This window comes from Periophthalmus magnuspinnatus, chromosome 7, assembly GCF_009829125.3.
Source record: "Periophthalmus magnuspinnatus isolate fPerMag1 chromosome 7, fPerMag1.2.pri, whole genome shotgun sequence".
In the NCBI taxonomy this organism is placed as follows: Eukaryota; Metazoa; Chordata; class Actinopteri; order Gobiiformes; family Gobiidae; genus Periophthalmus; species Periophthalmus magnuspinnatus.
The window spans coordinates 22,842,753-22,860,252 of NC_047132.1; the positions used below are offsets into that span (position 1 = coordinate 22,842,753).

General features: G+C 40.6%; 2 protein-coding genes across 3 annotated transcripts in view; one reads left to right on the forward strand and one right to left on the reverse strand.

Moving 5' to 3' along the window:
• LOC117373678 (dedicator of cytokinesis protein 3-like) overlaps positions 1-2,551 on the forward strand; it is a 42,941-nt gene extending 40,390 nt beyond the window's left edge. For both annotated transcript variants that reach the window (XM_055223051.1, XM_033969760.2), the window contains one exon: positions 35-2,551. In XM_055223051.1, the coding sequence (XP_055079026.1) occupies positions 35-682 (648 nt within the window). In that variant the 3' untranslated portion in view covers positions 683-2,551. The remainder of the gene's footprint in view (positions 1-34) is intronic.
• Positions 2,552-2,974: 423 nt separating this feature from the next.
• The window catches only part of LOC117373950 (poly(rC)-binding protein 4-like), a 36,952-nt gene continuing 22,426 nt past the window's right edge, over positions 2,975-17,500 (reverse strand). Inside the window, exons 7-14 of the mRNA XM_033970078.2 lie at positions 17,302-17,430; positions 15,978-16,052; positions 14,541-14,612; positions 11,265-11,306; positions 11,117-11,189; positions 10,322-10,371; positions 4,878-5,047; positions 2,975-4,158 (exon numbers count right to left, since the gene is read on the reverse strand). Of these exons, the coding sequence (XP_033825969.1) occupies positions 3,816-4,158; positions 4,878-5,047; positions 10,322-10,371; positions 11,117-11,189; positions 11,265-11,306; positions 14,541-14,612; positions 15,978-16,052; positions 17,302-17,430 (954 nt within the window). The 3' untranslated portion in view covers positions 2,975-3,815. The remainder of the gene's footprint in view (positions 4,159-4,877; positions 5,048-10,321; positions 10,372-11,116; positions 11,190-11,264; positions 11,307-14,540; positions 14,613-15,977; positions 16,053-17,301; positions 17,431-17,500) is intronic.

Sequence of the window (17,500 nt, forward strand, 5' to 3'; positions counted from 1 at the left end):
AAGAACTAAAACTTCCTATCTCTCTTCATTCCAGTCTCCGCTCCACCCGATTCCTGGTTCACCGACCAGCCCTCAGTCGGCACTAGGGGGCAGTAACTCCACTTTATCAGGGAGTGCAAGCAGTGGTGTGTCCTCCCTGAGTGAGAGTAACTTCGGGGGCCAATATCCGGAGCCTGGTCCCATCAGAAATGATGCACTGGAGCCTCTCCCCAGTCACCTGTGGTCCCCCCCAGACGAGTACATGTCCTCCCCTTACCTCCACATACACTATGGGGGATCAGAGTTAGAGCCTGTGGACCCAGTGCGACCCTTCCACTACCGGAGCCCCACGTCCCACCCGCACACCCATCAGCACCCACACTCTCACCCTCATGCCCATCCTCACCCCCATGCTCACCCTCACATGGGACTGGACACAGGGCACTCACACGGACCTCCGCCCGCGCATCACCACCCCACCCCCCATGGACCACATCACATCCCCTACCGCAGACCTCAGCCTCCTCCAGCGGTCCCACCCAAACCTTACCTGAGAGAGGGGTGCATCCCAGAGGAGGAGCTAGCCCCTCAGCCCATCCCGCTGCCCAGACGAATCTTCCACTCACCCCACAGCCACAGGGACGACGGGGTCAAACACGCCTGGGAGACGTGCATCAGTGAGGAGCACGAGGAGGCGCAGTGATGGGGCTGGATTCATCCAAAAGTATGAGTCTTGTTTTCGTTCCTTTATCTGCAAAGACACAGGCACCAGAGCCAACTGTGTTGGTGCAGATTAGGGAAACAAACAGCTCTAAAAAGATGATCAACTGTTTCTGCTCCAGTGAGTTTATGTGTTGATGAAGACACTGACTGTTCAGACCTGAACATGATTGTACACAACTGTACAACTAGTTTGTGAGCATGTTTTCCATTTGAGATAAACTCCACTGTTTTGTGAAAGATGACAATATGACCATACTCACAATTGTTGGTGCAGCTGTTGCCGCTCTTCATTTAGCTTTGTCATTTTGCACCACAATGCAACACAGATGGCTCTTTTTACAGTCCAGTGACTTTTGTGCTTAAAGCTACATTTACAGTATAGAATATCCTTATTTTGATAAATTTGCTACATTGTAGTGTTTTCAAAAGCGTATCTCCATAATGTTTTTAAAACACTGTTAAGTGCTCCTTAATAGTGAGTCATATCAGTGGTGCACTCTGATGCTGCCAGCTCCATAACCTGCAGGTCCTGGGACATTACAGTCACTGGTGAATATTCATCCATACAAAGTGTATGGACACAATATGAATGTATTTAGATGAGATGTTATTTATATTGCACAAGATGCAAAACTGGATTTTGTTCAAGTGCTTTAAGTCTCTGTAGACGTGTGTACTTGTTCCTTTTGTGAGACGGGAGATTGGAGCAAATAAAGTGGAGGAGTGGACAGAGTAATGATTGTTACAGCTCGGACATAAAGAAGATCTCACATGAGGACTCTTACCTTTAGCACCTGCGGGACACAAACATAGCAGCACATCTGTCTCTGCTTCCTTCATCTTTCCTCTCGACTGTGTAACAGTGAGGGCTATCGTGGACAGGCGCGGGCCAGTGTCAGACATGCCTACTACCTGCCTTAAGTGCACTCAACGCAGTTTCACCTCTCACCTGGACATTCACCAACACTACTCCTTATGTGCTCAGTGGTGGAAAAAATGGATCTGCCTACTTACATTTCTCTATGGTTTTGTTCCGCTTTGGTTACAGATTGTTGTTTGATTTGTTGCGCTGATATTTCTCCTTCTGCCTGCAGCAGTTTTCAGTCATTTAGTTTATGTGGTAACTAATTATGTGTTTGCAAAAGCCCAGAGTGAGTGCATGGTTTTACTTTAGTGACATGGAAGCGGAGTGCTGTATGCTCGACGATGCAGAACAAGCTGGAAGGATATAGCTAATATTTTACAGTTGTTTTCCTGCAGGTGGATGCTTTGTGTTACTGTACATCAAGTTGTCAGCTGACTAGACAACATCTATTTTTGTATGTAGGGTCATCAGTGTGTGACATATCTCAGACAGAGAGAAGGTACTGCATAGGCTGCTGTACTTTGAATCAGAATGAGGATAGAGTATATAGATTAGTGAATATTTATGAGTATTTGAAGGAATGCTTATGGGTGAAGAGATACTCACAATATAGGTACAATAGAATTTTTGTAAATCTGTTATTGTACATACTGCAGTATTGTGAAATATTTTTGAGAATTATTGCCAATGCCCCAAAAGCGTTTATTGTTGTTTTGTGTATATACATGTAATCCAGAGATTAATGTAATTGATAAATATCTATAATTGGTGTTTGGAAAAAGGACAAATCCATCTGGCTGTGGCTGTCTCCACTGTTCTACTCATAGAAATCCTTTATACACTTTTCAATGTGCTTTCCTGTACATATGGTGTTAGCATGATCAAACAGTGTTTGGTTGTAATAGTGGTTTTCCTACTCCCATAACTGCTGTGGTATGGAACTCATTAACAATACCAAACATTAAAGACAATCTTTTATCAGCACACTGTGTCTGTGTTTGTGGTTCTCACATCAGTCTTATGGTTAGACAGCAGAGGGCGCCCTTTTCTGAGGAATAAGTAGGGATAGGTTTTATTTTTTAATTATCAATACTGTAAATTGTACAGAGGCTTAAATATTTTCACAGCTTTTCATTTTCATTTTTTTAGAATTTGGTATGAATTATTAGCAAAAATATAATTGGTCAAGGCAATAATACAATGTCTGCATTATACATTTTTGACTAAAATTTGCATTTTTATTTCTTGAAGTTCTTGAAGACCCCTAATGATATGAATATGAACTAAAGGGTCTGGCACTACGTCCTAGGGCAGAGCATTTCACTATATAGTCTTTAGAAAGAGAAAAGGCACCAGACATACACTTGTCAGCACCTGTAGAACCTTTGAATTAAATGTTGTGAAAGGAGCAGGAAATAAAATAGTTTAATAAATGAAACATTACAGATTAAGAATTAGCTGAACATTCAAAATAAGATTTTACACTGAATTGTACACAGAACAGTCAGTACAGTATCATTGCTCAAATTATTTAAAAAAATCCCCTAGACAAACATTTATAAACCTCATCGGGCAAACATAACATACAAAAGCATTGTACATGGAGCAGTTTGTATAAGTTTCATTTACAGATATAGGATCAGTACAGTCGGCCTTTAGACAGAGATAACATGTTTTTTGTTGAATGAGCCCCCTGATGTATTTTAATCCTCAGTAATAATATCCAGAAACAAAAAGTCACAAGCCAGTGTCCTTTTTTTCAGCCCAAGCCTGGATAAATGTAAGGACTGTTTTATGATCGTAGTCAGGTGTTAAAAATACAAAAAAGCCAATCACTGCACACCAGGACGGAGATGATGTGAGACTGAACTTTAAATAATCTAAACATAAGAGGACACAACTTCCAAACTGTGAACATTTACTGTAGTATCTGCTCAGATAAAAGACCAACTATTTTTACAACGTCCACATGTCTTAAACAATTGTATTTATTGTGCTGTTTCCATGGTGCATCAGGAAGGGCATCTGACAGCAGAAACAAAAAAGATGGTGATGATGAGCCAAGAAGGAAATGAGCCAAAATGTTGTAACAGTGACAAGTCCGCCTTTTGTTGGAAGCTTCAAAATATTTTCAATTCATAAATATTTTAAAATTCATCTTCATTGGTCTTTTCTTTGTAAATAAAAGTTAAAATAGTCTGTGCCAGTGGCTATGGCTATGTAAGGTTGGAGAAGTTCGCTTTTAACTTCAGTAAGGAGCAAACTTCTGCCTTTCTGGCTTCTTGATACAGTTAGCCGTAGAGATCTTGGTTGTATACGCTGCAATAGGGGAGGGGGCAGCCGACGCAGCCACATTTGGAGCGGGGTTGGACAGAGTCAGAAATGGGATTGATTTGACCCCCAGTAGACCAGACAGGGGGAGAGCTGCACCATAAGGAGCACCCAGCATATGGGCCGGCGTCAGGGCACCCATTGTGGCCAGAGAGGGTGCAGGGGAGGTGGCTGGAGAGGCGGACTGAGCAAAGGGCATGTTGAGGTCGACTGGAGCCGACATACTGGTAGCCTGCGCAGTAGACTTGGCTGTCTCTAAACTGTGCGGCAGAGAGTAAGAGAGGATCAGGGGAACAGTGTTAGTCAATGTGGTTATAACAAGGTTTGGAGAAGAAAGAAAAACACCAGTTCCTACCACAAGGGGTGCCTCTATAGACTCAATAAAACTCACTATGTTTTGGAAATTAAGTTCAGTCCAAAGTCAACACATTTAGTACAAATTAGGCAAAATATTTACATTATAAATATTCTTCTTCATCTTCTACCCTCACTCTTTACAACTTTTGACCCCTTGATGCTTGACTTCTTAATGCTCATATTTGTTTTTCACTTATTGAGCTTGTCTTGTATATGGGTTATGGTCTTGTATCGATATGCACCTATGATGTACTACAAGCCTTTTTCCCTTTGTGACCAATTACTAGCAGCCCTCAGATAGACCTCATTATCACACATCACTCTGTAGTGTGACCTTTGACCCTTTTAAAACAATGCGCTTCCTTCTGGCAGCCCTTAGGCTATTCATTATATTGACTGTAGATGCCACTGGGAAATGTAGGCTTATACTAGGACTAAACTAGCTAAAACTATGGGCTGAACAAGGGCAAAACAGTTACCAAAGATTACATCAACAATGAACAAGACAAGAACTACCCTGAAGCTATAATTTTACTAGACTTAATTAGATTAAGTCTAGTAAAATTATAGCTAATTATCGGTACGTCTTGTTAGTGGTTTCACACAATGGTGGGTCTCTTACCAGGAGGTAATCAAGTACTGGGCCAGGTTGATGCTGACTGGAGTTCCGGTGATGGTAACATGGCGGTCAGTGGTCCCATCCAGTTGGCTCCCGATCTTGATTTGGGCTCCAGAAACCTGCCGGATCTCGTTGATTTTAGTCCCCTGCCGACCAATGATGGAGCCGATCAGCTGTGAGAGAGAGAGAACCAAATCAGGACTTTACCAGGAAAAAAACCCCAAGAAGAACCAGAACTTAATCAAAGCTAAAATAAAAAAAAACAGAAAACTAAACCAGGACTAAATCATGACTAAACCAGGACTAAAACGAGACTAAATCATGACTAAACCAGGACTAAAACGAGACTAAACCAGGACTAAACCAGGACTAAAACGAGACTAAATCATGACTAAACCAGGACTAAAACGAGACTAAACCAGGACTAAACCAGGACTAAAACGGGACTAAACCAGGACTAAACCAGGACTAAAACGGGACTAAAATGGTGCAAAACCAGGACTAAAACAGGACTTAGGATACTGAAACAGAAAACAGCCAAACTGAATTTAACCAGTGTTGTGATCAGCACTAAGTTGCACTACGTAACTTTTCTTTCACCCCTCCAATGGTCTCCACGGTGATGTGATTGCTTTGCCTAGAATGTTCCATGGTATGACATTAAATATATCTATCTCCGTGGAGAAAATCAGGTGGTGCCACCAGCTAAAGTTACAGGTTAGATAGGTGGAGAGATGACCCGACTCACTGTAAAAATGTATGCATGTTTTTCATGTTTTTTAACAATAAAATTACCTGTCATGAAATAAATGTCTAATAGATAAGTTTTATGCCACAGTGCGGAACATTCAAGTCAAAGCATTAGCATCTACATGGAGACAAGTAGATGAGCCTCCAACCAGAAAAGTTACTTAGTGCACCTTTAACAATAATCAAATCCAGACCTACCCGGAGGTTTAACTTGTAATTAAGAAAAGGAAATAAGCTGACTCTAAATTAACCTGAGGACTGAGGACTAGACATGATTAAGTAAAGGCCTTGCAAGTGCCACAAGAGATCAGCTGCTTTAAAATCACAGGGTTTGATAAATCATTTGCTGGGATGGGGCCAGCTGATGTTGCTGGAAGTGACGCTTCTACAGGAGACAGAGCAGTTTGAATATTGCATTGTTTGTCTCAGTCATAAATCATGTCCGCAGCTCTTCCTGACTCCTCTAATTGGTCTGTGTGAACACTGGAGGAGCAGACCAGCGCATTTGCCTTCATTTATCTGTATGGCTAAAAGGATATCGATTCGTGAGAGCCGTGATGACTTCCCAAACAAATCACTTCCCAAACACACGTTCACAGCTAGAGGCCTCTGCGCTCTAATGGAAATCATAATGGGAAAATAGTGCATATATGTAGCATTAACACTCAGACCTGCTGGCTCCAGTCTGATGCAGTTAAATGCGGTTCGTAGATTGTTTATATTATATATATATTATAATTTAATAATCGTGGATCCACTGTGTACACGTATGCAACTTTATTTGCAGCTTCCTCGTGACATTGCGCCAACAACATAATGTGTATAACATCAAAGTCTCTGTTAACATCCTCTCTGCCTAAATAATTTAAAAAAATACACGGTTAGCCACCAAGTATGATGCTCTCAGTGCATTGGCCGCCAGTGACTTTTTCTGTCCTTCGTGACCCTGTTTTTTTCTTTCAAAATACTCCGGGGGCTTGTATTTTAATCCAGGGTGCTTGGTCTCCAAGTGGTGAAACAGTTTTGAAGGCTTCATTGCCTCATTACAGAGCTGGTCTGGTTATGCAAAGCGGGCTTGAACTCCTGGTACTGTCCTGGTCTGTTAAAAGCCTTCTTTTTCTTGGAAGTTGTAGGCTCTTTTTCTGTCTCTTCACTGGGCCTTTCCCCTTCAAAAAGAAATGTTCCAAAGATGTCTGTTTTTCACTCATTTTGCTAATTTGTGGGTTACATTTTTGGCGCTCAAGTGACCGAGATATAACCGAGAGAATCCGGTCATTTTTAAAAAATAAAAGATTTTTCATAATAAAAGATTGTTCAGACTCAGATAATAAATACAATGGAAATAATTTATTATTTCTTGGGCGGCCAGTGGCCTGGTACCAATTGATCCATGGACTGGTACCGGTCCGTGGCCCGGTGGTTGGGGACCACTGCACTAGTGCACGCAGACACTGGGGGCGAGGTGGGTTAAGTGTCTTGCCCAAGGACACAACGACGGCATTCATGTGTGGGAGCTGGAATTGCACCGCTAACGTGTGGGTCACTGGATCTAACCACTGAACTTATGGTGTTGTTACATCGAGAGAGGGATTCGAACCACCAATCTTTACCAGGAGATAGTGTCGGGGTTATACTATCAGATTGCAGTAGCCGGTGACAGTGATGGAGCACCTGTGCGTGTGTGAGCAATGACGCATGAGACCAACACACAACATGCTAACACAAACTCGTCCCTGCCCACATTCCTGTCCCGAGTCTGGGCTTCTTTTGGAGACCGGGGCTGATTTGTTACAGTGACCTGCTGCTCTGAGCTATTATTATCAGAGCAGTTGATACAGGAGCAGAGCCAGCAGTAACTCCACAGACAATAGCACCCCGGATCACACATATCGTCCCATATCTCTGCTCCGGCTGTGACCTGTCAGCCCGGTCTGCACGGAACACGTCAGACAGTGGGGTTCCTCTGTGATGTTCGTATACTCTTGTTAAGTTGTCTTGTCACGGTGAAACATACAATCAGGGCTTTTTGTGGTTAGTTCTTTTCCAAATGTTAGGGTGCGTTCATTACTAGGTGCATTCATTACTATCGTGACATTATAAGGTTCTTTTAATGTGAGGTGAAGGGTGGGTAAGGTCTCATGATAGAGTTTATGATTTAACTTTATTTTACAGATGAAAAAGACTGTCAGTGAGTGAAAGTTCAACATCTTTGTAAGCTCCAAGGGGAAATAATTCCTGGTGAAATAGTCGAATTATTCTTTCACAAATCACTCCTGTCAGCTGAACATTTTTGCTACAAAACTAATCTGGCAAGTATGTTAGCCTAATCCCTTACAAAAATTCTAAAGGTTTTGTTTGATAATTTCTTTCTACACCTATCTTACAAGTCTATAACAGCATGTATATATATATATATATAGAGAGATTTTTTTTAAAACTTTGTTTACTTATGATGCAACCTTCATTTTGCCTGTAAAATATGTCAAATATTTGCCTTGCTATAGTTCTTATTTAAACGCATTGATTTATCCTTACAATACCCATACCGGAATAACCAACAGACTGCCGCTTTAATGTGTTTTCTAATAAAAGTATTGCTGAGATGCTGTGGACTTGGAGCATAAGTGGCCTATATGTGCTGTACGTGCTGAGCCAGTGCTTTAGAAGGACACAGGAAGAGGGATGAGATGGTGAAGAGGCAGACATTTTTCTCCAGGCTAAATCCTCTCCGTACAGAGCACCTAGAACGCTGACTGGGGTAAAGCACTTTGTGAATGCACCAGTGCCAGCCTCAGAGTCGGAGCAGAGCAGAGCGGGGCCTGGGGGGCAGAGGGGGAGCAGTGTGGGGCTGTGGGGGAAGAGAGAGGGGCAGAGAGAGGGGCAGTGTGGAGCTGTGGGGCTGTGGGGGCAGAGAACCGGGCTCAGGGCTAAGTGCTCTCTTCTGGAACAATGGTGCGAGCTACACCTGTCCCTGTCACTACAGCCCCTACTGGCCATTCCTCTGAAGCATTGTGCCACAGGGCTATGCCTCTCTCTCTTCTTCTCTGTCTCTGTCTTTCATTGCCTCTCTCTGCCATTCTATCTCTTTCACTGTTGGTCTGTCACACTCCTTCTCCCTTCTCTCCCTCTCGCTGTGTCTCTCTCTCTCTGTCTGTATTTTCATTCCCTCTCTCCCAGTCTGTCTTTCTCACTGTCGGCCTGTCACACTCCTTCTCCCTCCTCTCCCTCTCACTCTATCTCTCTCTGTCTCTGTCTTTCGTTCTTTCTCTCCCATTCTATCTCTCACTGTTGGTCTGCCACACCCCTCCCCGTCCACTGCACTCTTTCTCTCTCTCTCTCTCTCTCTCTCTTTCTCTCACTCAGTTTCTCTTTCTTTTTCTTATTTTTTGTAAATGGTGATAGCAATATACTTTAGTTTTTTGTAAATAACACAAGGTATGAATTAAATGTAATGGAAAAATGTTTTTGACAGACACTGTAAAAATCTAAATCTTTTTCTCCTTCTCCTTCTCTTTTTGCTACTCTCGTTTCTCTCTCTTACTCTCTCTGTCTATCTCTTATTTCTCTCTCACTGTCTCTCTCTTTTCTCTCTCTCTTTCTCTCTATGTGTCTCTCTCTCTCCCCGTCTCTCACTCTTTTTACTGCCCCCCCCCCCCCTCTCTCTTTCTGTATATTTCCGTGCGCATGTGGGGCTGCTCTGGGACAAAAGCCTTGAGGCATGTGAGATACGCTGCTCCAGGCCAGTGCCACATCATACATCACACATACAGCACACAGAGCAACAGCCAAGCCAAGTCGTTTCATCTCATTCAAACTATAATAAACCTTCACATCTTATGAAATGAATGCGACTTCCAGTAAGCCCGTCTATTTCTCAGAAACAGTGGTGAAAACAGTACTGAAAAACTGTTGTATGAAAATTGAAGCATGAATAAAAACGTACTTAATTACAAAGACAAATACTGGTGCCAAATTAGTACACATGAATAATACTAGTCAACGTACTAGTTCCTTTGTTGCACTTTAGATTAGTTTTCTATAAAACATCTATAAACAGGACTAATTAAACAGTTAAAAGCTCAGAGCAGGTGGTGTGGTGTTCTTATATGTGTTTGTTGTGTAAAAAGGAGCAGATAAAATAGTCAGACAGCTGTGCATCGGGATGATTGGGCACTATAAAAGTAGCTAATACACTTACATGGCTATAAGTAAGTTAAAAAATCTACTCAAAAAGTACAATTACCAAAAAAATGTACTTGTTTACTGTATAATGTGACAATTTGTAATAGGTTACCCCTGCTCAGAAGAGAATCTAGATGATGTTTTATATATACTGCAAATCCCCTGAGACCTGTGTACTGTATGCATTCATAGTAGTGATAAGTGCGAGATGTCAAGAGGCGACTTGTGTAGAATGAGCTGCTGTAAGGCTCAGATTGGGGAAACATCAGATCAGAGCGCAGAGGCAGAGGATCAGTGTGTTTGGGTATTGGCTGTTTTGACAGCAGACAGCTCTAAGTAGGTCAGGAACATGAGAAGATTTGCAGAGCACTCATGAGATGCTACTGCAGTCAGAACAACTTTACTCAAGCATCTATACTTTAAAAAGTCAATGCTAACATATCAACATCTCTATTGGTAGTGTCACTTATACGATCAGTGACATTTAGGTGTGACTGTAAAATGTGTCAACTTACATCATTGGGTATGAGAAACTCCTGAGATGTCTGAGAGTTTGAGTCCAACCCTGAAATAAAATAGAAAATTATCAAAACATATTTTACATCGGTTGAAATGGCTATGGGAGAAGTAATGTAGCAAAACCACAATATATATTCTAACAATTTGATGTCATTTGTTACTTTTCTTGCATCCTGAAGTTGCTCCATAAGTTTTTCTCTATGTCTTGGGGATATAAAAGAGTTGAAAAATCACTAATGAGAGACTGCCTAAAGGTAACAAAAACTACTTAACTACCTCATACATTGATTTAAGTATAAGTCACATTATTAAGCATAATGTAAAGGTCCTATATTACACAAAATTGACTCTTGTGAGCTTTAAGCCATGTTAAAATGTTGTTACCTCATCAAAAAAATCTCCAAAGCTCAAAATGCTCACTTCCATCTTGTCATGTCCTGAAGTGGTAGTTTTCACGTTAACAGCTACACAAAAAAACACAATGGAGCACTTCCTGTACTACCACATGATAAGGTGGAACATAGTGTTTTCCAATAGAGAAAAGAACAAAATATGCAAGGTTTGTGCATTAAACACGTGTGAAGGAAACAAAACACAACTCCAGGTATGTTTTTGATGAAGAAACAACATCATAACATAGATCAGACAATAGCGTAATATGCTCTTTAACTGATAGTAGCATCTTGCGGTTTACTTTCTTTTCTGAATAATAAACTAAAAAGAAGACTTCATGCCATTTTGCTTTTTGTAAGCTTGATATTTTCTAGCATTTGTAACACTTGAACACATACCAGGTATAATGGTGGAGGCCTGGGACACTGGACTGAGGCCCTGCTGCAGAGACAGTTGGTGTAGTTTGGCCAGCTGTGGAGCAAACAGAGAAAAAAACATCAGGAACAGGCCATGCAATACGTAACATAGTGAGGATTTAGGTCCTACCTCAGACTGTGGAATCCCATAGGGGTTCTGCAGAGCATACGCCTGAAACAGAGTCCACTGCATTAGAGGAATTGCTGCAATAAAACACTGGCAATGACTATAAATCTGTGGGCTAATAATGAAAGTGGCTATGAGTCAATAAACAGACCAGTTCTATGGGATTATAGGCAAAGTGTTCCACTGCACACATATGTATGTTGATTGATAAATACAAATACATTAATTTACATGTCAAACAGAGATTTAGCAACAGGAATAAGAAGCCAGTGTAGTCAGTAGAGAGGATTGTTCATTATAGGTGCACTACATAACTTTTCTAGTGGAAGGTCCATTACCCAAGAGTTTCCAAGGAGATCTGTTTTGAATGTTCCACAGTATGACGTTAAACTTATGTATCTCCATGTAGACAAGCGTGTTTTCAAGATATTTAGGCACAATAAACTGACATTGCAATGGAAGAAATACTAGAAAGATACGTTTAATGCCATAAATTCAATAATGTATATTAGGACAAAAGCAGCTGGCAGACCCCGCAACTGGAAAAAAACAACAACAACTTGCGTAATACATCTTTAAAGGGTCCATATCATACTATTTTTTCATCTATCTTATAATGTTCTTTCCTCATAAAACCATACATAAGCACTTATTTCATTCAAACATGTTTAACACACAAACTCCGGACATTTAGGCTGAGTTCTTCTCTCAAATGGAAACGCCTCCATTCCACCTTGTGATGTCAAGTGGCAATACAGGAAGTGCTCCACTGTGTCTCTTAAATTTCATATATCTTCACTAGAATCATTTGGATGATTTCAGAACTAAAAGTAAACTGTTGCTGTTAACATGAAAACTACCACTGCATGACATTGTAAGGTGGAAGGAGTATTTTGAGCTGTGGAAATATAGACAGGCTAATAATAAAGGATTACTCAAACATGTGAAACAAAACACTACTGTAGGTATGTTTTAGATGAGGTAACAACATTCTAACATGACTTAAAACTCAAAAGAGTGAATTTTGCGTAATATAGGACCTTTAATAGGAGTCATCTTCCCTGAAACTCTAAGCCAAATAAATATGCAATGTAAAGACAGATGATCGGTTCAAGGACAACATGAGAGAAACAAAAACAGCAACAGCAGGTTTTAAACTACAAATCCAATTTTGACATTCTCCACTCACAATTTTTGGGTGAAATGCAAATAATGGTTTTAAAGTCGGGCTGCGAGATCACAATCAAATCAAAATCGCTGTTTGAATGGACGCAATTACGATGTGAAGTACCATCATTTCTTCCATGAACAACAAAACATCCTGCATGTTCTTATTCTGCTTTAAAAGTGCTAAATGCGTAGTTTAGATCTGTGTAAACATGTTCTGAAAAGTGATTCTTGTATTAGTTTGTCAGTTCATATTTCAGTCTTTTTGTCAAGTCTTCTGGACGTGCTTAAAATCTAAACTTTGAACAGAATCCTATAATTAAAACATACATTCTAAATCTATTCACAACTGCAATGCATGAAGGAAAAATCACAATTCAATTTTCCTTTTTTTTCAAACCGTGCAGTCCTGTTTTAAAGTCTAACAAAAATGTCTCTCAAGTGGACACATGTTATTGTTTACAGTGACCCCCATGTCCCCACCTCCTGTATTTGTTATTGCAGGCAGTAGAGCAGCAGCCCTTCCCCTGTTGGGCAGCTCTGTGGCAGACAGCTCTGAGCTTAACTGGATTCCTCCTGACGCCAGCCGCCTGTCTACAGTTACCATCCCTCTGGACAACCATAAAACAGGGAGGAGCTCAGCCAGGCAGGCCAGTCAATATACAGTATGTGTATCAATACCGTACATTTGAGCAGTTTAATATGAGGACAAATATGGACTAACAGCAGCAGCTCAAGTGTGATCTCCTGAGCTATTCTTGGGTCCATTGCGTCTGATGCAAGTACATTTAAAGTAATGGTGTAGTGGTGTAGTGGTGTAGCGGCGCAACAGTGCAGTTTAAAGGTGCTATATTACACAAAATTGACTCTTGTGAATTTTTAGACATATTAGAATGTTGTCACCAAATCAAAACATACCTGGAGTTTTGTTTTGTTTCATTCACACATGTTTGAGTAAGCCTTTATTATTAGTCTGTCTACATCTCCAAAGCTCAAAATGCTCTCTTCCACATTGTGATGTCATGTGGTTTTCAAGTTAACAGCTACCCTTTACCTTCTGTTTAATAGAGATTGGCAATTCCAGGGCAAAAATGATCCAGTTTATTCCAGTGAAGGTGCATGGAGTTTAAAAACACAGTGGAGGACATTTTGTATTACCACATGACATCACATGGTGGTACAGAGTGTTTTCCATTTGAGAGAAGAGTTCAGCCTAAATATGCAGGAGTTATGTGTAAAATATGTGTGAATGTGAGCAAAACACAACTCCGGGTATGTTTTTGACAAGAAAACAACATTATAACATAGATCAGAAAATAGTGTAATGTAATACTCATTTATAATTTTAGCCTGTTAACCACTTGCCTGACAAACTAGTCCATTTATGCAGGTTTCTGGATGATACAATACTTTTTTGGTAAATGATAAAAGGGTCTGTTTCCTTGGAGATGTTATTTATTTGCATGGAATATTCCATACTCTGGCATTTAACATATATATCTTGCATTTATCCAATTGCAGGTGTTTTATAGCTCAGAAATTCCTTGAAAAACCAGAATTTTTACTGTGAGCAAACTCACCTCTCCACAGATCTGACCTTTAACGTGACCTTTTGGTCTCACCTTTAGCTTCATTTAGATAAGTTTAATGCTGTACTGTAGAAAATTCCAAGCAAAGCAATAGCATCTCTACGGATACATGCATGCGATAGACCTTTCATCAGAAAAAAGTTACATGGTTCACCTTTAAATGAATAAATATGATCATTTGAATAAAGACGGATGTATTTGTGTGACCTGTTTTCATGTCTTCTGAAGTTATGTGTCTAAAGCTGGCATATTTCTGTAGCAGATCTAAAACAGGACAATGGTGTGGGATAATTGTATCGTATTACAGGGCACAGCTCGTCTGCTCCCCTCAACAATGACCAGGGCTTACATTCAGCTGTTGTTGTTAAGACCCGCGCCAGATGAGACTGATGCTCTGAGTACATTTGGACATACTGAACCTCTGCTCTCACATTCCCCAGCCCACCCCTGGCTTCTCGAATCCGCTGCCTGCAGTGTTTGTGTTATTTCTGGAGTCATCACACAGATTTGGGGGTCCACGTACCTGCTGGAGGTCCAGAGCTCCTTGTGCAACAGAGTACAGCGGGTGTGGGGCATATTCTGATGCTTCAAACATCTACAAACACAGAGGAAATAAAAATGTGGGCTCTCTCAAAATCTGGTACAAGATGGTGGTATATGCATAACTATTTAATCTTTCATCACGTTTATTGTTTTGTAGATGTATCAGCTACGTTTGACCTATCTATTAATGCCACATGTGTAAACTGTATTTCACATATGTTGCTGGATTAGATTACTTTCAAAAGCTGTCCTGTCCTGATCCTGCCATGAACTGTATATAGAATTAAAGGGAGTGTGACGTCACCCATAGCATTCGGCTCCAATCAAATCAAACTCATCAAGGCTAGCAGTTATATGGGTGAATCTGGAGCCGAGTTCCAGCCGAGTTCCAACAACAACCAAACAGTCAATCCAGAGCGAGGCTGTTGAATGTACCACCGCTTCTCGTTCGCACCACTGGTTTAACAGGGAGCAGGCGCTTAGCAACGCTATCAATCAAACCTGTTGCTAACGCTAATGGGAGCAACCTCGGGGAAAGAAGGTGCCTGATTTGTCTATTATAAATGCTCATATCTTGATTTACTAAATAGTGAAGTAAAAATACCAGGATCACATAGAGCAGGTCAATGCACACATTTTAAGACCAGAATGACAAGCCTGACAGCAGCACAGGGAGAGGAACAACAGTTTTTCAATATAAAGTGAATTGGAACCAGAGTCGATGGAGCCGGAACCGCGCCCATGCTCACTTAATATTTTGAATGTAGGTTAGCTATGTCCATTTATATATACAGTCTATGGATCCCCCCCACGAATATCCATGACTGACCTTTTTAGTTGTGAATAAAACCCATTTCTTTAAAGCCAAATATATTTCTTAGCAGGGTACTAAGGTTTCAGAATCATTTTGTTGGAGGCAATGATATGATATTGTGCAATTATGGCTTATTCTGGCTTGAAAGTCTCACTCAATACTGTATCCTCTGACTTCCACTGCAGGCTATGACTCACCTGCACCATTTCACTCATTTTTCACTTTATGAAACTTGCCTTGTGTACCAACATACTGCGTTTAATTGAATCGTACAAACATTCTGAGTACAACATGATTCATAGTGAGGGAACTTTTTTAGCATCACATGGGCCCTTTGAATAAATGTCTTGGATTTGTAGTGTATTTGAGAGGGAAGTTGCATGAGATGTGTCCCACTGTTAAACATGTTTTTCTCAGGAGATTAATTAGATGGTAATAGCCCACCAAGATTAACACATTTAATTGTATTTGTTGCCAATAAAAGTGAATAGAGCTCTAAACAACAAGTCGTTTTAATCAACACTTTATAGGGTGATTATGGCCTTTAATCTCCACGATTCCACAAACTTGGAGCCACATGCTGTTTGGACATGTTTTTCTCACCTGGTTTCCGGCAATGAGGAAGGCAGCGGGGGAGGGGCTCGGTCGGTACGGGATGGTGGCTCCTTTTGGGGGAGACTGAGAAGGAAAATATTATCTTGAGTTAGAACCATCAGTATCCTCTCCATTGAGTTTAAGTATCAATAATGAGACACTAAACAGCGAACAGTACTACATAATGGCCGTCCTTATGATCCCAGATAACATTAGCTCGTGTTTTAATAATTGAAAAGAAGTGCGATCTATTTGCTGATATTGTAGTTGATAGGATGTGGACTTGCAGGAAATTGCCTCTTGGATAGATTAACTAAAAGCCAAAGAGAGCCTCATTTTTATTTGCAGATTAAACATAACACTGTGTGTCGTAGCCTAGGGTATTTCTTTTGTGCAATATACGATGTGGGTACAACATGTTGACCTAAGAGAGATTAAATGTGTTCAATTTTATGTTTGATAAAACTATAATGCATATCTACTACATACATATCATTGTTATGTTCTTTTCCCATTTGAGTTAATAAATGGGCTGAGTTTGGCTATAACACATGAAGGCTTGGGTATCTTTGTGCCCAGAGAAAAGTCGCCCAATTCCTGGTAAAACTTTGCATAATTTACAGTGCTGAGCCCAAAGCATAAGCCGCTGGGGCAGATACCTAATGAAATCCTTTGAAGAAAGCCCCGGAAAACTGGATCAAATTTACAATTAGCCATTCACAAGTTCCAACATAACACTGAAAATAAATCTACTTCATTGCACTCCCGGAATGTAATTTTTAACATGTACTTGGTTGTTTTTTACTGCTTCTACTACTGTAGAAGCTCTACTATTACTACTACAATGTTTAGAAGCAATTTACAATGTTTAGAAATATGCATAAGTAAATGTGTCAGTAGTTACTGACACAAGCAGTAGCATTGCCTTGAGGGATATTTAGTGCTAAACTATGTGCTTTCTCCAGAGATCTGTTGTCAAATGTTGAGCAGATTTAGCTTTGAGCTGTTTGTTTTTTTGTTTTTGAACCTCAGCATTTTTCTCTGCAGCAGTGGTTCTGGCCCATTCACTGAACCTTTTGACACAGTGGATTTTCTGGTTTGGTTCCTCAACAAACTGTACTTTTTAGCTCTGAATTTTGTATGAGCGTAGACACACTCAAATGCACCTTTTTATGTTGAAATAGTGAAAAGAGGCGTTCTTTGAAGTTAAGGTTGCCGACGTGGGCCTGTGTCCATAGCAACTATTTGCGATACCAAACTGATATAGAACAGAAAAAAAATCACCAATATTATGTAATTCAGTCTGAGATGAAAAGCCTGTAGAGATTCTCACCTCCAGGATTACATTACAGATGAGTTTGACACACTGGATGACAGAGTCCTGGCTGCCTGATATCGTCACCCCTCGCTCGGTAGAATTCGGCAGCAGGTCCCCCGCTACCTGAATCTGCGCTCCAGTGCTCTGGGAAAGGGAAGAGTCAACTAAAGATAAATTCAAATATTATATTTCAATGTCTGAAATGTTAACTGTA